At 42.7% G+C, this 21,577-nt stretch overlaps 1 protein-coding gene across 1 annotated transcript; it reads right to left on the reverse strand.

Annotated features, from left to right (window-relative positions):
• Positions 1-18,367: 18,367 nt before the first annotated feature.
• Positions 18,368-19,969, reverse strand: LOC127336399 (myb-related protein Zm1). Its single transcript, XM_051363208.1, has 3 exons — positions 19,691-19,969; positions 19,478-19,607; positions 18,368-19,389 (listed from the first exon to the last, which is right to left on the reverse strand). Exons 1-3 carry the CDS (start codon positions 19,827-19,829, stop codon positions 18,663-18,665), a joined length of 996 nt encoding a protein of 331 aa, XP_051219168.1. The 5' UTR covers positions 19,830-19,969; the 3' UTR covers positions 18,368-18,662.
• Between the last annotated feature and the right edge of the window lie 1,608 nt (positions 19,970-21,577).

Genomic DNA, 21,577 nt, shown 5'->3' on the forward strand with positions numbered 1-21,577 from the left:
TTCTGAAAACTATGCCCGTCAGTCTTCACAGGTTGACTAGAACTTCGTGGAGTTCCTTTCTGCCCGCGTTCGCAGCTTCCCTTCCCCGGAACAGGGAGTGACAGTCACAATTCTTGATACCCTCTGCAGAGGTGCGTTACTTTACCCCACAAGAGATCTTAACCATGTTGCCGGCCGAGAGTATGTCCCCGTCCACACTTCCTTTGGTGTGAGGCCCAGTATAAGATCCAAGCCAATCACTGCCTTCTCCGCGACTGCAAACCCACCCTTTTGTCCACCCGCACACCTCCAAAGACTTCCCCGATAATACGGCTTTACTCATGGTGTACTTTGGACAATCCTTCATAGATCGTAGAGCCATCATCACTAATGGATGGGGATTTAAAAGGCTATCCCAACCTACGGCAGTGCCTCCAACACCCCGCCGGCTCTACCAATCCGTTGGCGTGCAGAAGGGAAAAGATACAGCTGACTTCCCCAGAGCCATTATAGATCTTATGGATAACGCGATATGCACGGCGCTAGAATCACTGGACGGCATTGGTAATTAATCCTAGGGTGATATAACCCATTGCAATGGAAACTCCACCATATCAACACATACCATGGTTCCATTGCCCACCACATAGTCATATTCATAATTGTAAAATAATACTTTGCTTTTCAATGCATGAGTGATAAGTATAGTACTTTGCATATAGTTTGATAAAAATAATCAAATGACATGAGCAAGCGATGAACTTGCCTTTCTTGACTGCAAGATTATGCAGGCAAAAGCTTCGATACGTGATAACTCCAAATGCTGAAATACCATCATCGTCCGGTAAGGACAATGTTTAAAGAACTGGCAAAGATGCTATAATGCATAGTATGAGATGCAATCGCCCCGAGCGTAAGCTAACCTTGATGTTTTAAGAGATGTGAGTTGTAAAGATTTCTTTAGGGTTGGTTGCACTTTTAGAATGGTTCTCAAACAAGGTTCTTATTAGGGTTTGGTTATATTAGCATCATAATCAAGTGATATAAGACATCATATCAATCATACACATAAGAAATAATGGTGGAATAATATGTAAAGAATAGTTGTCAATTTTAAGTTCTACAGAACATGATTGATGATTACTTCTACTATACTTCAGAAGAATAACTTTTGAAGAACATGTTGTTTAAGAACTAATTGAGTATTTCAAAGAAGGATTAGGGCTTCTAAGGTTTGATTGGTATTTGTACTTCAAAAGAATAACTTTTGAAGAACAGGTTAAAATAAGAATATGAACTACTATATATAGGTGCTATGGCTTCTAGGGTTTACTATTGGATTCATTTAGTTTCACTAATAGGAACTAGTTGGTTCTTAATTTGGATTGGGATTTCTATATAGCAAGTATTGGTAAGGTTATTACTATGGTTTTCTATATACATCATATCAAAGGATGGTTGTTTAAGATGGTTCTATAAATTAGCTATTAGGGTTTACTATGGTTTCTTATTTGCTTCACTAAATAATCACTAATAGTTTCTAAGCTAAGTGACTTATCATTTCCTAAGTAGGGTTTAGTTGAATAGGAGCATGTGATGTGATTTGCTACACAAGGTTGGTATTAGGGTTTATCATCATGGTTTAACTAGGGTTTGATGGTTGAGGTTAATCCTAATGGTATGGTATATATGAGTGGTGATCAATGGTACTAATCCAATTAACAAGTTAGGGTTTATATCTAGGTGACACTAGTGGATCATATAGGTTTGAATTAAGAATAGGAATATGAAATGATAATCTCATGTGACTTGGTTTTTGCTAATGGATCATAAGCATGCATTCATTGGTCACATAATAATATGGTTCTCTATGTAAGGTGAAATTAAAATGATCACATGTGATAAGTGATGACGCATAAAGCACACGCTCGTTGGGAACCCCAAGTGGAAGGTGTGATGCGTACAGCAGCAAGTTTCCCTCAGTAAGAAACCAAGGTTTATCGAACCAGTAGGAGTCAAGAAGCACGTCGAAGGTTGATGGCGGCGGGATGTAGTGCGGCGCAACACCAGGGATTCCGGCGCCAACGTGGAACCTGCACAACACAACCAAAGTACTTTGCCCCAACGAAACAGTGAGGTTGTCAATCTCACCGGCTTGCTGTAACAAAGGATTAACCGTATTGTGTGGAAGATGATTGTTTGCAGAAAACAGTAGAACAAGTATTGCAGTAGATTGTATTTCAGTAAAGAGAATTGGACCGGGGTCCACAGTTCACTAGAGGTGTCTCTCCCATAAGACGAACAGCATGTTGGGTGAACAAATTACAGTTGGGCAATTGACAAATAAAGAGAGCATGACCATGCACATACATATCATGATGAGTATAGTGAGATTTAATTGGGCATTACGACAAAGTACATAGACCGCCATCCAACTGCATCTATGCCTAAAAAGTCCACCTTCAGGTTATCATCCGAACCCCCTCCAGTATTAAGTTGCAAAGCAACAGACAATTGCATTAAGTATGGTGCGTAATGTAATCAACAACTACATCCTTAGTCATAGCATCAATGTTTTATCCCTAGTGGCAACAGCACAACACAACCTTAGAACTTTCTGTCACTGTCCCAGGTGTCAATGCAGGCATGAACCCACTATCGAGCATAAGTACTCCCTCTTGGAGTTACAAGCATCTACTTGGCCAGAGCATCTACTAGTAACGGAGATCATGCAAGATCATAAACAACACGTAGATATAACTTTGATAATCAACATAACAAGTATTCTCTATTCATCGGATCCCAACAAACGCAACATATAGAATTACAGATAGATGATCTTGATCATGTTAGGCAGCTCACAAGATCCGACAATGATAGCACAATGGGGAGAAGACAACCATCTAGCTACTGCTATGGACCCATAGTCCAGGGGTAGACTACTCACTCATCACACCGGAGGCGACCATGGCGGCGTAGAGTCCTCCGGGAGATGATTCCCCTCTCCGGCAGGGTGCCGGAGGCGATCTCCTGGATCCCCCGAGATGGGATCGGCGTTGGCGGCGTCTCTGGAAGGTTTTCCGTATCGTGGCTCTCGGTACTGGGGGTTTCGTCACGGAGGCTTTAAGTAGGCGGAAGGGCAAGTCAGGAGGGGGCACAGGGGCCCCAGATGACAGGGCGGCACGGCCAAGGGGGGGGCCGCGCCGCCCTAGGGTTTGGGCTCCCTGTGGCCCCACTTCGTTTCGTCTTCGGACTTCTGGAAGCTTCGTGGAAAAATAGGCCCCTGGGCGTTGATTTCGTCCAATTCCGAGAATATTTCCTTACTAGGATTTCTGAAACCAAAAACAGCAGAAACAAAGAATCGGCACTTCGGCATCTTGTTAATAGGTTAGTTCCGTAAAATGCACGAATATGACATAAAGTGTGCATAAAACATGTAGATAACATCAATAATGTGGCATGGAACATAAGAAATTATCGATACGTCGGAGACGTATCAGCATCCCCAAGCTTAGTTCTGCTCGTCCCGAGCAGGTAAAACGATAACACAGATAATTTCTGGAGTGACATGCCATCATAATCTTGATCATACTATTTGTAAAGCATATGTAGTGAATGCAGCGATTAAAACAATGTATATGACATGAGTAAACAAGTGAATCATAAAGCAAAGACTTTTCATGAATAGCACTTCAAGACAAGCATCAATAAAGTCTTGCATAAGAGTTAACTCATAAAGCAATAATTCAAAGTAAAGGCATTGAAGCAACACAAAAGAAGATTAAGTTTCAGCGGTTGCTTTCAACTTGTAACATGTATATCTCATGGATATTGTCAACATAGAGTAATATAATAAGTGCAATAAGCAAGTATGTAGGAATCAATGCACAGTTCACACAAGTGTTTGCTTCTTGAGGTGGAGAGAAATAGGTGAACTGACTCAACATTGAAAGTAAAAGAATGGTCCTCCATAGAGGAAAAGCATCGATTGCTATATTTGTGCTAGAGCTTTGATTTTGAAAACATGAAACAATTTTGTCAACGGTAGTAATAAAGCATATGCATCATGTAAATTATATCTTATAAGTTGCAAGCCTCATGCATAGTGTACTAATAGTGCCCGCACCTTGTCCTAATTAGCTTGGACTACCGGATCATCACAATGCACTGTTTTAACCAAGTGTCACAAAGGGGTACCTCTATGCCGCCTGTACAAAGGTCTAAGGAGAAAGCTCGCATTGGATTTCTCGCTATTAATTATTCTCAACTTAGACATCCATACCGGGACAACATAGACAACAGATAATGGACTCCTCTTTTATGCATAAGCATGTAACAACAATTAATAATTTTCTCATTTGAGATTGAGGATATATGTCCAAAACTGAAACTTCCACCATGGATCATGGCTTTAGTTAGCGGCCCAATGTTCTTCTCTAACAATATGCATGCTTAACCATAAGGTGGTAGATCTCTCTTACTTCAGACAAGACGGACATGCATAGCAACTCACATGAAATTCAACAATGAATAGTTGATGGCGTCCCCAGTGAACATGGTTATCGCACAACAAGCAACTTAATAAGAGATAAAGTGCATAATTACATATTCAATACCACAATAGTTTTTAAGCTATTTGTCCCATGAGCTATATATTGCAAAGGTGAATGATGGAATTTTAAAGGTAGCACTCAAGCAATTTACTTTGGAATGGCGGAAAATACCATGTAGTAGGTAGGTATGGTGGACACAAATGGCATAGTGGTTGGCTCAAGTATTTTGGATGCATGAGAAGTATTCCCTCTCGATACAAGGTTTAGGCTAGCAAGGCTTATTTGAAACAAACACAAGGATGAACCGGTGCAGCAAAACTCACATAAAAGACATATTGAAAACATTATAAGACTCTACACCATCTTCCTTGTTGTTCAAACTCAATACTAGAAATTATCTAGACCTTAGAGAAACCAAATATGCAAACCAAATTTTAGCATGCTCTATGTATTTCTTCATTAATGGGTGCAAAGCATATGATGCAAGAGCTTAAACATGAGAACAACAATTGCCAAGTATCACATTACCCAAGACATTTATAGCAATTACTACATGTATTATTTTCCAATTCCAACCATATAACAATTTAACGAAGGAGAAACTTCGCCATGAATACTATGAGTAGAAACCAAGGACATACTTGTCCATATGCTACTGCGGAGCGTGTCTCTCTCCCATAAAGTGAATGCTAGGATCCATTTTATTCAAACAAAATAAAAAACAAAAACAAACCGACGCTCCAAGAAAAAGCACATAAGATGTGATGGAATAAAAATATAGTTTCAGGGGAGGAACCTGATAATGTTGTCGATGAAGAAGGGGATGCCTTGGGCATCCCCAAGCTTAGACGATTGAGTCTTCTTGATATATGCAGGGGTGAACCACCGGGGCATCACCAAGCTTAGAGCTTTCACTCTCCTTGATCATGTTGCATCATACTCCTCTCTTGATCCTTGAAAACTTCCTCCACACCAAACTCGAAACAACTTATTAGAGGGTTAGTGCACAATAAAAATTAACATATTCAGAGCTGACACAATCATTCTTAACACTTCTGGACATTGCATAATGCTACTGGACATTAGTGGATCAAAGAAATTCATCCAACATAGCAAAAGAGGCAATGCGAAATAAAAGGCAGAATCTGTCAAAACAGAACAGTTCGTATTGATGAATTTTAAAATGGAACCAGACTTGCTCAAATGAAAATGCTCAAATTGAATGAAAGTTGCGTACATATCTGAGGATCATGCACGTAAATTGGCTTAATTTTCTGAGCTACCTACAGGGAGGTAGACCCAGATTCGTGACAGCAAAGAAATCTGGAACTGCGCAGTAATCCAAATCTAGTACTTACTTTTCTATCAACGGCTTTACTTGGCACAACAAAACACAAAACTAAGATAAGGAGAGGTTGCTACAGTAGTAAACAACTTCCAAGACACAAAATAAAAACAAAGTACTGTAGGTAAAAACATGGGTTGTCTCCCATAAGCGCTTTTCTTTAACGCCTTTCAGCTAGGCGCAGAAAGTGTGTATCAAGTATTATCAAGAGACGAAGTGTCAACATCATAATTTGTTCTCATAATAGAATCAAAAGGTACCTTCATTCTCTTTCTAGGGAAGTGTTCCATACCTTTCTTGAGAGGAAATTGATATTTTATATTACCTTCCTTCATATCAATGATAGCACCAACAGTTCGAAGAAAAGGTCTTCCCAATATAATGGGACAAGATGCATTGCATTCAATATCCAAGACAACAAAATCAACGGGAACAAGGTTATTGTTAACGGTAATGCGAACATTATCAACTTTACCCAAAGGTTTCTTTGTAGAATGATCAGCAAGATTAACATCCAAATAACAATTTTTCAGCGGTGGCAAGTCAAGCATATTATAAATTTTCTTAGGCATAACAGAAATACTTGCACCAAGATCACATAAAGCATTACAATCAAAATCTTTAACCTTCATCTTAATGATGGGCTCCCAACCATCCTCTAGCTTTTTAGGAATAGAGGCTTCACGCTCTAGTTTCTCTTCTCTAGCTTTTATGAGAGCATTTGTAATATGATGTGTGAAAGCCAAATTTATAGCACTAGCATTAGGACTTTTAGCATGTTTTTGCAAGAACTTTATAACTTCAGAGATGTGGCAATCATCAAAATTCAAACCATTATAATCTAAAGCAATGGGATCATCATCCCCAATGTTGGAAAAAATTTCAGCAGCTTTATCACAAAGCGTTTCACAGTTTTAGCAGTTTCAGAGCGGTTTCTCGCTTTGCATTAGAAGTGGAAACATTGCTAACACCAATTCTTTTATTAGTATTAGTAGGAGGTGCAGCAACATGTGTTGCATTAGCATTACTAGTGGTGGTAATAGTCCAAACTTTAGCTACATTCTTCTCTTTAGCTAGTTTTTCATTTTCTTCTCTATCCCACCTAGCACGCAGTTCAGCCATTAATCTTATATTCTCATTAATTCTAACTTGAATGGCATTTGCTGTAGTAACAATTTTATTATGATGATTCTCATTAGGCAAAACTTTTGATTTCAAAAGATCAACATCAAGACAAGACTATCGACTTTAGAAGCAAGTATATCAATTTTCCCAAGCTTTTCTTCAACAGATTTGTTAAAAGCAGTTTGGGTACTAATAAATTCTTTAAGCATGGCTTCAAGTCCAGGGGGTGTGTTCCTATTATTGTTGTAAGAATTCCCATAAGAATTACCATAGCCGTTGCCATTATTATAAGGATATGGCCTATAGTTGTTACTAGAATTGTTCCGGTAAGCATTGTTGTTGAAATTATTATTTTTAATGAAGTTTACATCAACATGTTCTTCTTGTGCAACCAATGAAGCTAACGGAACATTATTAGGATCAATATTAGTCCTATCATTCACAAGCATAGACATAATAGCATCAATCTTATCACTCAAGGAAGAGGTTTCCTTGACAGAATTTACCTTCTTACCTTGTGGAGCTCTTTCCGTGTGCCATTCAGAGTAGTTGATCATCATATTATCAAGAAGCTTTGTTGCTTCACCAAGAGTGATGGACATAAAGGTACCTCCAGCAGCTGAATCCAATAAATTCCGCGAAGAAAAATTTAGTCCTGCATAGAAGGTTTGGATGATCATCCAAGTAGTCAGTCCATGGGTTGGGCAATTTTTAACCAGAGATTTCATTCTTTCCCAAGCTTGAGCAACATGTTCAGTATCTAATTGTTTAAAATTCATTATGCTACTCCTCAAAGATATAGTTTTAGCAGGGGGATAATATCTACCAATAAAAGCATCCTTGCATTTAGTCCATGAATCAATACTATTCTTAGGCAGAGATAGCAACCAATCTTTAGCTCTTCCTCTTAATGAGAAAGGGAACAATTTTAGTTTAATAATATCACCATCTACATCTTTATATTTTTGCATTTCACATAGTTCAACAAAATTATTAAGATGGGCAGCAGCATCATCAGAACTAACACCAGAAAATTGCTCTCGCATAACAAGATTCAGTAAAGCAGGTTTAATTTCAAAGAATTCTGCTGTAGTAGCAGGTGGAGCAATAGGTGTGCATAAGAAATCATTATTATTTGTGGTTGTGAAGTCACACAACTTAGTATTTTCAGCGTTGGCCATTTTAGCAACAGTAAATAAAGCAAACTAGATAAAGTAAATGCAAGTAAACTAATTTTTTTGTGTTTTTGATATAGCAAACAAGATAGCAAGTAAAGTAAAACTAGCAACTAATTTTTTTTGTATTTTGATTTAGTGCAGCAAACAAAGTAGTAAATAAAACTAAGCAAGACAAAAACAAAGTAAAGAGATTGAGAAGTGGAGACTCCCCTTGCAGCGTGTCTTGATCTCCCCGGCAACGGCGCCAGAAATTTAGCTTGATGACGCGTAAAGCACACGCTCGTTGGGAACCCCAAGTGGAAGGTGTGATGCGTACAGCAGCAAGTTTCCTCGATAAGAAACCAAGGTTTATCGAACCAGTAGGAGTCAAGAAGCACGTCAAAGGTTGATGGCGGCGGGATGTAGTGCGGCGCAACACCAGGGATTCCGGCGCCAACGTGGAACCTGCACAACACAACCAAAGTACTTTGCCCCAACGAAACAGTGAGGTTGTCAATCTCACCGGCTTGCTGTAACAAAGGATTAACCGTATTGTGTGGAAGATGATTGTTTGCAGAAAACAGTAGAACAAGTATTGCAGTAGATTGTATTTCAGTAAAGAGAATTGGACCGGGGTCCACAGTTTACTAGAGGTGTCTCTCCCATAAGACGAACAGCATGTTGGGTGAACAAATTATAGTTGGGCAATTGACAAATAAAGAGAGCATGACCATGCACATACATATCATGATGAGTATAGTGAGATTTAATTGGGCATTACGACAAAGTACATAGACCGCCATCCAACTGCATCTATGCCTAAAAAGTCCACCTTCGTGTTATCATCCGAACCCCTCCGGTATTAAGTTGCAAAGCAACAGACAATTGCATTAAGTATGGTGCGTAATGTAATCAACAACTACATCCTTAGACATAGCATCAATGTTTTATCCCTAGTGGCAACAGCACAACACAACCTTAGAACTTTCATCCTTTGTCCCGGTGTCAATGCAGGCATGAACCCACTATCGAGCATAAGTACTCCCTCTTGGAGTTACAAGCATCTACTTGGCCAGAGCATCTACTAGTAACGGAGAGCATGCAAGATCATAAACAACACGTAGATATAACTTTGATAATCAACATAACAAGTATTCTCTATTCATCGGATCCCAACAAACGCAACATATAGAATTACAGATAGATGATCTTGATCATGTTAGGCAGCTCACAAGATCCGACAATGATAGCACAATGGGGAGAAGACAACCATCTAGCTACTGCTATGGACCCATAGTCCAGGGGTAGACTACTCACTCATCACACCGGAGGCGACCATGGCGGCGTAGAGTCCTCCGGGAGATGATTCCCCTCTCCGGCAGGGTGCCGGAGGCGATCTCCTGGATCCCCCGAGATGGGATCGGCGTTGGCGGCGTCTCTGGAAGGTTTTCCGTATCGTGGCTCTCGGTACTGGGGGTTTCGTCACGGAGGCTTTAAGTAGGCGGAAGGGCAAGTCAGGAGGGGGCACAGGGGCCCCAGATGACAGGGCGGCGCGGCCAGGGGGGGGCCGCGCCGCCCTAGGGTTTGGGCTCCCTGTGGCCCCACTCCGTTTCGTCTTCGGACTTCTGGAAGCTTCGTGGAAAAATAGGCCCCTGGGCGTTGATTTCGTCCAATTCTGAGAATATTTCCTTACTAGGATTTCTGAAACCAAAAACAATGACAAAGAATCGGCACTTCGGCATCTTGTTAATAGGTTAGTTCCAGAAAATGCACGAATATGACATAAAGTGTGCATAAAACATGTAGATAACATCAATAATGTGGCATGGAACATAAGAAATTATCGATACGTCGGAGACGTATCAATAAGCAACTAGGGTTTTAGGGTTTAACATTTTGATATGATCACATAAAATTATGGGATCCAGATTCTAACTTATAATTAAAACTAGGGTTTCTAAATTATGGTATAACTCCTAAAATGATGATTGGTAAAAGAGTTGTGGTTACTAATTACTTTGAATCAAAATTAGTAATGGTTTAATATTTGTTATTAGGGTTTAAAATAATTACTTGTTAACTAAAGATGTTTAAGTAAATAATTGTTGGGCTACCAAAATAATATTGGCTTATAATATTTTCTTGAGTTATTACTATTTAAAGAAAATAGAAAATAGTAATTTGCAATTAGGGTTTAGGAATTACCACTAATAATTAAGTTAATGCAAATATGGTAAATAAAATTCATCTTAGCATTTTACTTAGTTACTGAATAGTTAAAATTTAATTTTGGAACTTAATTATTTATTGAGTTCAATTTGTATTTTAAATAAATGAAAAGGCATAATTAATAAGGTTAAAAAAAATAAGTGAATTTTTATTTTGTCACACATTTTTGTTTTATATTTTATTTGAATAGAGTTTATTTTTGTGAGCATTTTGATATATTATTCATATTTTTCTGAGTTGAAATGAATTTTATAGGATTTTGCAAAGTTTCAGCAATTTACTGGTTTTTTAAATTAAACAGGAAATACTAAAGGTACTAGTTCACTTCTAGACCCAGACACTGACGAGTGGGACCAAGTTACACGTCAGGTGCCACGTCGGCAAGGTTTGGTCAAAATTGACCGTGGCCTTTGACCTCACCGGCGTTTAAACGCCGGCGGCCAGAGCACGGTGGCGCCGCCGATTTAGGGCACCCCGAGATGCATGGTTAGGGTCATTCGAACGAGCACTGCAAGATAAAGCTAATGGTGGTCTCGCTTTTCTAAGGGGAGCATCGGAGCATCACCGGCAACCAGGTGCTGCGGCGGTGAGCTCCGGCGAGATCTCGAAACCGAGATACAGAGGGATCTAGGATGCTCAAGTGGACTCTAAAGATGCGTTGACTCACCCTGAGGATGATGGTGTGCTTGATGGCGACGATTGGTGACCGTGGCAAGCAGTATTTTGCGGATCCCGGCGATGGCCGGAGAAAGGGAACACCGAAATTGGCGTCGCTCCGAGATCCCCTTCTCGATTCCTTCCGCCAGGAGTACCTACATCGCCAGGCGCATCCAACGAGCTACTACACGGAGCTTGGGGTGGTCTCCTTCGTCGGATTCGTCCTCAACTCCGGCGACAGTGAATGGCTAGTGGTGAGAGATAGAGAGGGTTATAGAGGGAATGGAGGGGCGGAGATGAACAAGGACAACACGGAGGTTCTGTAGATGGTTTTATAGACCACGACGAGGTCGGAATCGTCACTTCACAGACGGTGACCGCCGGGATGCAATGGCGACGGTGAGGTGAGCTTGGGCGCTAATCTTGATGCTCCTGGATAAGCTCGGACGCGAGAGATATAGGAGAGGATTCTTGAAGCTTCTGCCGCGTCCGGGGTGATCCTTATCGCCAACGGTGAGGTGGCCAGAGCGTCTCGGTGCGCTGTCGACGCCGTGGAGGAAGACGATGCCATCGTTTTGTTTCACGCCAGCGACGAAGCGGTACGAGGCCATGGGCTGGACTGGGCCGTGGACTGGGCTTCGACTTGGGCTGCTGTGTGGGCTGCTGCGGCCTGGACAGGTAAGTTCTCTCTCTCTCTTCTCTTTTCTATTTATTTTCTGTTTTATTTTCTGAATTGAATTTGGTATTTGAATTCAAATTTGAATTCTGTTTTGTTTTGCAGGTTCTTAAACATTTGAATATCAATATAACTTGATAGCCATGCTCCCTGCATAATGTTGTTGTTTTAACAAACATTGCATTATTAGTTATATTTTATGATATTTGAGTAGAGTAGAGATGGGTGTAAGTATTTATCTCAATTCTCTTTTATTTAGAAACCAAATTTGTTTAAATGGTTTGGAATATGATAACATGTGACTGGTGAAAATATTATTAGGTTTAACTAGTGTGCTTAACAATATGGATTGTTCTCATTTAATTTTTATGAGAGTTTCAATTATGGTGTTGAGAATAGAAGGGTTCATGATTTTATGTGAAGAATTATTTCTAGGGTTTAAGAAGATGGTTGAATAAACTCAATTAAGATATATCCTATGCTCATCAAATTCAATCCACTTGCTAAGGTGAGTCTTATTTTATTAAACACTACTCTATTTGGTACACTAAACAATTTCTTTGGAAGGCAAAATAGAATCTAATATTGGTTCACTCTACTCACTTAAATGGCACTAAAGTACTTAGGTATATAGGCCTTGGTTTTATACTTGTGATCCATGATACACAAGTTAGGGTATAATATTTTATGTGGGGTGAATTCTACTTGAAAGGTTTAGGGTTTTGCATAAGCTTCACTAAATTGAAGTATAAATAGGCATGAGGTATGGCAGGGTTCTACTTATAATCCAAAGTAATGCTTGGATTGGAATTCAAATATGGCCTAGGGTTTAGTTATGATCACCCATGTGATGCACAACTATGTTTAAGATATGGTATCAGCTTTGATCATGTTTTAGTGGCTAAGGTTATCCTCCTCACTTAAGTAGAATTATTATATCATGGCAATGCTAGGTTTATCTCAAGTGTTTGAATAGGAAAGGTTTAAATACAATAGTATTACTGCACAAGGCAGGAGCATTGGTCTGGATTGACTACTATTGATATGTTTATCATTTCATGTGAAGAATGAAATCTATGGATCACACATATAGGTTTAACTTATCATCTCAATTTATAAGGTAAGATCATGCATTAGACATGATCCACATATTCCTCACTAGTCTCTCTTCTTTAATACTTCTCTCAACACACTCACTTAGATTCTTAGGTTTTATGATCATTACCCAATTTGTAATAATCAAGGTATGGCTTTCTAATAATTCACTAGTGAATCATGGTTCTCTCTCCAAGATCAAGTATTAGTCCATATACTTGAGTATACCTCTTTAGGTTGAGCTCTTATGAATAAGTAGGGTTCTCTAGGATTTATGATCATTACCAAGTTGTAATGATCACAACACTTGCCTCTCTATAATTACTAGAAGAATAGGTTCTTGCTTACCATCAAGTGTTAGCTAGGTCAAGTAGGGTTTAATACTTGACTTTATTTCTTGTATCATTAATTAGTATCAACAATTATCTCCCTTGGACAAGGTTTAAATATTTAGTTAGGTTCTATTGAATGCATAATATAAGCATATGAATAGTTCTCTCTTTTCTGTAGGTTTAATGGTATGAGTTAGGAAACAAGGTTGAAATGGTCAAAGGTTAATGAAGAATGAATATGCAAGTTCTTGACTTGGTTCAAGTATTGTGGTTGAAAATATATATACCATGTGACTCTTGGTAGGAACATTTATTTAGTAGAAGACATTGAAAAGATAAGTAAAGAATAGTTTCTTAATTAATTGAGTTCTTTGATTCATAGTAGAATAATTATTCATGTGTTGTTGTAAGGAATGTCATGTTGAGATTCTTTATAAGATCTTGTAGTTGATCCTTACTTAAGGTGTTGTTTGTTGTAAAACTAATTCTATTTGATCTAGCCCATAGATCAAATCATCTCTACCCAAGATAGGGTTTTAACAAAGATCACAGTGAAGTTTATAGCGCTTGACTTGATGATCTACTTCAATTCCAGCAAGTCAGGTGAAACTTCAGTTACTGTGGTAAGTTTTATTTGAAGCGCGAAAATTCCCCGGATTTTCTATGCATAAATGCAATGCACACTTTGGTGTTCTCTCATTTTATTGCCTCTAAACCTGGGATATTACAGTTGGCTTGCCCCACTAGCATTTTGTTTTGTGGTCTCAGGTTTTGAGTTCGAAATCCCACGAACGATTTTAATGTTGCCGTATGTAGCGAGCTTAACGGGCCTGTTTATTAGTGGGCTAAGCTGCTATACGCCTTGCCAGATAAAATGGACTGCCGCCTCCAAGTTGGAAGCCCTGCCGCTCCAAATTTTGGGGCCCCTGGAAATTATGGGCCCTGTGCGATGGCACAGTTTGCACTCCCGCTCGCCCGGGCCTGCAAGGCCCCAAGGCCAGCGGAGGTGGAGCGGACCGGCGGTATCGCCGGCAAGGAGGACGGAACCCTAGATGGGTTTTGTGCCTTTTTCTGCCGCCTCCTGCTAAGTCATGTTGAACTTGTATTACAGCATAATAGTCTGATGTAGGAAAATAGCCAAATGCTTGTTTGGAAAGCCCTGTCATGTTAATATATATATACAAATAACTTGTATAATACAAGTTAGGATGTTGCCATGAAATACAAGGGTTTAGACAGATTGTTGAGTTTTTCTCTCTCCAAAAGGTGGTAGAGAACCGACATTTAGTATTGATTTTTCAATAAAGGATTGGCAATAATGAAATCAAACAATCATAAACCATCACGCCACTCCTATAAACCAGACAATGAGGGAGATCATACCATCATGGCCTTGTACCCTAGACTCACAACAATGCTTCACCCTCTAAATTCGGGGGCATCACCGAGTCAACTTCTTGCGAACCAGGAGCACACATCTAGTCCAACAGACCATCAATGTGCATAGATGCACACACTCGATGCGCTTATTGTACCATTGATCTATCTTTAGGACAGAGATCATCAAAATCCTCGCCAATCCTACCATTGACGCCGCCACAACGCTAGATATCGCCACCGCCTTGCCCTCGTCCATCATTAGGCGTTCATCGACGATACCCTGCTGCACAACGACGTCGAGACTTGCCGTTATCAATGTTGAAGATATGATGTTGCACCTCCTCCTAGTCCATCAACCAACATCTGCTTCAAAACGACGCCTTAGCGAAGAAGAAATACAATGATAGTGCTAGCCATCACAAGATCGATTCTAGAGACCGAAATCTAGTGTTTGCCCTGGAGCAACCCAAGTGAGGAGTGATGAGTCCAACAATAATGCCTTCAACAAGGTAGCGGCAAATAGACGCCACCATCATCCACCATGACCGAAGTCAGGGCTTGGTTTTCATCAAAAACACGCCTCCCCAACTCTTAGTCGGCTGGATCACTCCAAAGAGACCCATTGTTTCGACCCAGCCCAACCTTTTTCGAAATGGAGGATCAGACACATGGCCTCTACATTGATCGGATCCCTTCGCATCGATGAGGAAGACACAAACAATGAAGGAGGTCACCTCGCTATGCGTCCGACACCATCGCCCCACACGCGCACCATACTAAGGCGCCTGCTCGAGACCCCTCGCCATCCTCCCCTCGCAGACGCCGCCATCCTCCCCTCGCTTGGGCTTTGCTTGACTGGGATCTGGTGGTGGCGGGAGCTGACGGCTAACCATAAATCGCCCGGGTGGATGGGAGGGAGAACGGAATTTTCTCATGTTTTCCCCTTTTCCCCTATTCTTCGGTTATTCTCCACTGGTGAAAAGACCTTGTACCTGATTTTAATATGTATATCCTTTCGCTGACTACTGAAAAATGTCTCTAAAAAATACTATATGAAAATAAATGCGACTAAAATAGATCGTGCCATTGGTAAGTTTGTTTTCTTGAGACCCGTCCATTTTATTTATTTTCTAGCAGGGTGTTTTTTTCTTTCCTTATTGGCGTCGGCTAGGTTGTGGCCAGGATGGCGCATTGGAATATGATCTCTTTGGCGTCTTCATACCCCGTGGGCGTCTATTTCAGCGTCAACCAAGGGCCGGTGAGAGTTCCTTAATTTGTGCCGTCAGATTGTTTCGTTTTTAAAATAATTGGTTGGTATTAGCGCAGCTATTCGACAATTTCTTTCGTTATGAAGGGTTCTAAGTATGTGCTAGGTGAGCTGCTGCCACAACCGATATTCTTTCAGCAACTACTAGATATCGTTGTTTGTGACAAGTGACTATTGCAGTTTTTGAAGTCTTGTACATAAGGAAAACCAACCTAGTTGTCTTTGGATGATTAGGAGGGCAGTGGTACCCCCTAGCACATTAGAGTTTAAATCTCAGATTTGACATTTTGGTGTCTCATAAAGATATAATATTCTTCAGTAGGAGGCGACGTTCTCGTCGATAGCTAGGCACCTATGGTAACTTCGTCAATCTCAAGATCCATCGGATCAAGTCTTCGACGCAGTCTCTCAGATGTGCTCATAGGTGTGTAGGGTGTGCGTGTGCGCATTCATAGGGGTGAGTGTGTGCGTGTATATGTGGATGTCTTTAATTGTACTGTGTTTCGCAAAAAAAAAAAGTCTTGTACAGCCACGTTTCCATGTGTCCCCATCTCAACTTCCCCGTGTGATGAACAAAACAAAGGAAGAAGAAGGTGACTAGTATGATTTTTGATGTAATTTTTTTTGTTGGTCATTCAGTGTCTTGTTGTATGCCGTATATATAGTTTTTATTTCATTAATAGGTTTTAAATATAAGATGCTCTTTGAGTGTCTTTTCTAAATAAATTCTTTCGAGATTGACCAGATAGCCAAGATTTCCTTAGGAGTAACTGTCTGTTAAAAATACTCCTTCCGTTCTCTAACATAAATTTTCTTACAAGCTATAGTGATGATTCTTTTGTTTCTATAATGCAAATGGGTAGTAGTATTCTTCCAGTTTTCTTACGTGCGCACCTCAAGTCCAAGAGTCCCCTTTCCCGATCGATCCTCGTTTCGAGATGCTACTACTCAACCATTCGCCGGTACCTTACTTGGATCTCATCTCAGGTTAGGTAACCTACCTCCATGTCATCTTCTCCGATGATGTCAGGCCCTAGTAAATCAATCATATATTCAACTAGCTCACTCTCTATGACACGACAACAAACAAATATACACTTGCAAAAGGCTAAATCGGAGAAGTAGAAAACATGAGCAGCGAATGAGAAAGGTGAAGGAGACAGGCATACTAACATACATCAGATTGTCAAAAGCACCAAAAGTTAGTGGCATATATGCACATAGTCTAAAAGCCAGAATCCAGCGGATTGGCCGCGCCGAAACGGTAGTAGGAATTCGATGATAGAACGCTTGCATCATGGTGATGGCACGCGCGGGTGCACATACTTCCTACACTCTAGTTTCGCCGTCCCAAAATATGTTGAAGTTAAAGTCAAATTTTACGGTAATTAACCATATATAAAAAATATATATTAATCTTCGCAATATCTAGTGCATACAACATGAGCATATATTTCATGATGGTTCTCATAACATATGTTTTATATTATAAATGTTTTTAAACAGAAGGCCAACGGCCCGGCCATATATATATATAGCCCCCACATCAAAGTCTCAACGATACAACACACCCCAGCACGTCTGGTACCTCAAAGCACACAAACACCAACACAGGTTCCTTAACACCGCAATACAGAGTTCTACCAGATCACTACAAGGTCAACACACGCGCTACCAAACGTCGATGACAGAGGGCACTACCAAGTAACGCTACACCGCCACGAGCTCATGTCCTCGTCGCCCCATGGAGCCGCCTAACCTCGTCCATCGCCACGTCCAACAGCCTCTGATCCGTCTGTCTGACCAGAACCCTCCAGCCCTGCATATGAATAGACATTTTGAACATAGCATCAGTCGGGTTGCCGATGACCTTTCCCTCTGTAGCTAGCTTATTGCGAATATTCCAAAGCGTCCAGCATTGAGTCGCAAAGGTAAATCAAGCTAATCTACGGAGGCACCCCGACAAACCCCTGGACAATAGCGATAAAGTCCCCAACCCCTGTTGGATTCCAAGCGCACGATAGGATTTCCCTAATCTCTGCCCACATAAACTTTGCCAAGTGGTAGTTGAAGAATATATGATTACAATCCTTGAATTCCCCACATAGCGCACAGTCTTCATTCAAGGGGCCGTGACGCTTGGCCAACTGCTCTCCTGAGGGCAGTCGCCCCCTGATCAACTGCCAAAGGAAGACCTTGATCTTCGGGGGAACCCTAGTCCTCCACACCTCCTTGAAATGTGTGATCGCCGTCCCATGCGACAATTTGAGGTACAGGGAATTGGTGGAGTTGCACCCGGACTCCTCAAGCGCCCACGACATGTTGACACTTTTCATATATGTTTGATCAAATTTTATAAAATTTAACTCTAACTAAATGCTATATGCAACATAATTTAGAACGGAGAAAGCAACTTACACACATACACATGGTTATTAGTCGTTGATGTCTACTAATCGCAAAGGGAAGTTAAGTTACATTCCGGGCTAACTTAATTAGCACCGGAAATCTCGACTCATTTGTGGTGTCATTTGCCCACCTTTGCTGCTGTCCAACACAGTGACACACTAGCTCCTGTCCAACTCCAAGAATTATTTTAAGCAACTTTTTTCTTGTCTGTGCTCTATGTGCATCCTAGCCTAACTATCTCTCCTTTTTGTGTAGTCTTCGTACACTGGGAGTTGTCATACGTGTGTATTGAACTAGCATTGATGAGCTGTAGCCGTTCGATCGCGTTGTTTGATTTCTATACTAAGGATCGAACGGCTGGAGTGGCCTCATAAATCCATCGTGATATCCGAGGTGAGAACAGCATAGGCTTCAGGTTCCAGGGACGACGTGCATAGGCTTCAGGTTCAGCGTAGGCTTCAGGTTCCAGGGCCAGCTTCGAAGTAACACGACACTGAGTCGTCCACGCTGGCAGAGGGCCGGCCCACGAGACCCGAAAGGGCTTGGTACTGGTAGTCCTCGACGGGCCCCCACAGGCCCAGCTCCCGCTCCAGGTCCTCCAACCACCACTCCTTGCAGTCGTCGGTCGTGCCGGCGCCCGCCTCTGTTCCGTCGCCGTTGTACGGCGCCGCATTGGTCCACGGGGCCTGAGCTGCTTCCACAAATGCGCCGGCGCCACCGTCGTCGTCCATGATGCTCCAGAGCTCCGGCACGATGTCGATCTCCGGCAGATCGAGCAGCTCGACCTCGACGTCGTCCACCACGCACGGCGGGGACGCGGACGAGCAGGACGAGGTCGGCGCCGACATGGCCGGGCAGTGCGTATCAGGCACGGTGTCCAGCAGCATGTCGAAGTCGAAGCCGAAGTCCAGCGTGGGGATCTCGATCTTATCGAGCTCTGTTTCTTCCTTGCTCGTGTTGCTCTGCTCGGTCGAGCTGTTTGTTGTCACCGTGGTCGTTGACGAGGAAGGCGACGCTGACGGCACCGGCGAGTTGACGCGAGTGGCCTTCTTCTTGCTCTTGCCCCCGCCCGTCTTCTTCTGCTCGCCGGCGCTGGCCGCCACCCGCTTCTTGAGGTGCGTGTTCCAGACGTTCTTGATCTCGTTGTCCGTCCTCCCCGGCAGGCACGCCGCGATCTTTGACCACCTATACAATAGTTCGAATGCAATTGTTAGTTCGCTGAAAAAGAGGCAGCTGATCGAGCTTCAACCTGGGCCTTGCAATTACAACGTACTTGTTGCCGAGCGTGTTGTGCAGCTTGATGAGAGTCTCCTCCTCCTCGGCGGTGAAGTTACCGCGCTTGAGGTCCGGGCTGAGGTAGTTGATCCACCGGAGCCGGCAGCTCTTCCCGCACCGGAGCAAGCCTGTCAAAACAATTCACAGATATCAGCCGAATTCTTCTTATGCAAAATTTGCATGAGACAGTACAGATCGAGCCATTAGGTACCTGCTTGCTTGGGCAGGGCTCGCCAGTTAGCGTGGCCGTACTTGTGAATGTAGGCGATGAGGCGCATGTCCTCCTCAGGCGTCCAGGAGCCCTTGTTCAGCCCCACCTTGGCGCAGCAGGGTGCCCGGCCTTTCCCCATAGATCTTCAAAGTCTCAACAGGTGCTTCAAAGCCTCCGTCGATCTCTGACTGACCAACAAACAGCTACCTGAGCTCGCTGTCGATGGTCTCTGGTTGTGTTTTTGCTGTTGATACAGTGTCCTCGTTCTCTTGTACCGGACGTGTGCAAGCTGCAACCGGGACACGTCCAGGACCGGCCGTATATATAGCACGGGCCGCGCGGTGAAAGATTGAGGCTGGTAGGGACTCGCCTCCGTCGTCTCCCCTGACACCGACGCGCGCGACACCGACCGGTTGACACCGAAGCCAAAGCCATGGCGCCCTGCCCCTTTCCCCACCGCGGCGGATTCTCTAACCGATCATTTGGTAGGATGTATGGACCATGGCTCGGATCGGGGCAGTAATTTTCAGTCTGAGTGGATTCGGTGATCAGGGGATACATGAGCACCCGGTTATCACCGTTGGATTTGGTCCACCACCGTTGAATTCAGCTACTCACTAACGGCCACTAACGGCCACTACCTCGCCGGCTTCCACCTCGCGCATCTGAAGTCGCGTTAGTGTCTCCCCGGCCAAGCGCGTCTCCGTGCATCTTCCCCACGCCTCTCCACCATTTCACTCGACTTGCTGGACCGCATCGATGCGTGTACAGTGCTAACAGCGTTAGACACGTGTCGAGCAGATAAGGGGTGCTCACGTATCCCCCTGATCACCTGATCAGGGGGATACATGAGCACCCGGTTATCACCGTTGGATTTGGTCCACCACCGTTGAATTCTGCTACTCACTAACGGCCACTACCTCGCCGGCCTCCACCTCGCGCATCTGAGGTCGCGCTAGTGTCTCCCCATCCAAGCGCGTCGTCATGCACCTTCCCTGCGTCTCTCCGCCCTTCCACTCGACTTGCTAGACCGCGTCGATGCGTGTACAGTGCTAACGTCATTTGACACGTGTCGAGCAGAGAAGGGGTGTTCACGTATCCCCTTGATCATCAGGCTTCATCCGAGAATCGATTACAACCCCCTGTTGGGACGCCTTCTCTGCTGAGCCCCTTTCTTTGTCTGCCTCTGTTTTAACCCCCTTTTGCATTGTTACAGTTTCCTTTGACTGATAACAGACTCAATTAGGCTAATAAGTGTAGAAAAGGACCAAACTGCCCTAACCTTATTTCCCCAAAGGCACGAACCCAGCAGGACCCCTCATTCATGGGTCGTTCTTTTCCTCTTCTCTCTGTTCGCTCGCACGAGACCCAGCCGCCACGGGTGCTGCTCCTCTCCCTCGCCGCCTCTATCCCTGCCGCCGCATCTTCTCCCGTTCTCTACCCTCCATCGCTGCACCCAGGTATAGCAAGCTCCTCCCCCTTCCAGTTGCCCCATGCGTTGGCTCGTTTGTTCTTCTGGTTGTCTAAATCATACAAACCCTAGGTGCTGAGAGAGATTGATATGGGGATTTGAGTGGGAGGGGCTGGATTGACGAAGGGGTGTGATGGATCTGGAAAGGTAACATCATATTCCCTCGTTTTAGTTGTCGTATGCGTGAGTTTTGCTGTGTGCAATTTCTGATTTTTCTATCTATATTGAATAGGGTTGATGCAATGTCTGTGCATGACTCTAATCAATCCAGTGTTAGTACCATTGTTGATTGGTCAAGTCTTGTGATCGAACCTAAAAATGATGGGGATGATAGGGGTATCCCGGATGAAAAACCGGTGGATGAGAATGCGATGTTCACTCTGTTGGGTTTAAAAACAGAGGTGGATGAAAGGGGA

Source organism: Lolium perenne, chromosome 2 (assembly GCF_019359855.2).
Source record: "Lolium perenne isolate Kyuss_39 chromosome 2, Kyuss_2.0, whole genome shotgun sequence".
NCBI lineage: Eukaryota > Viridiplantae > Streptophyta > Magnoliopsida > Poales > Poaceae > Lolium > Lolium perenne.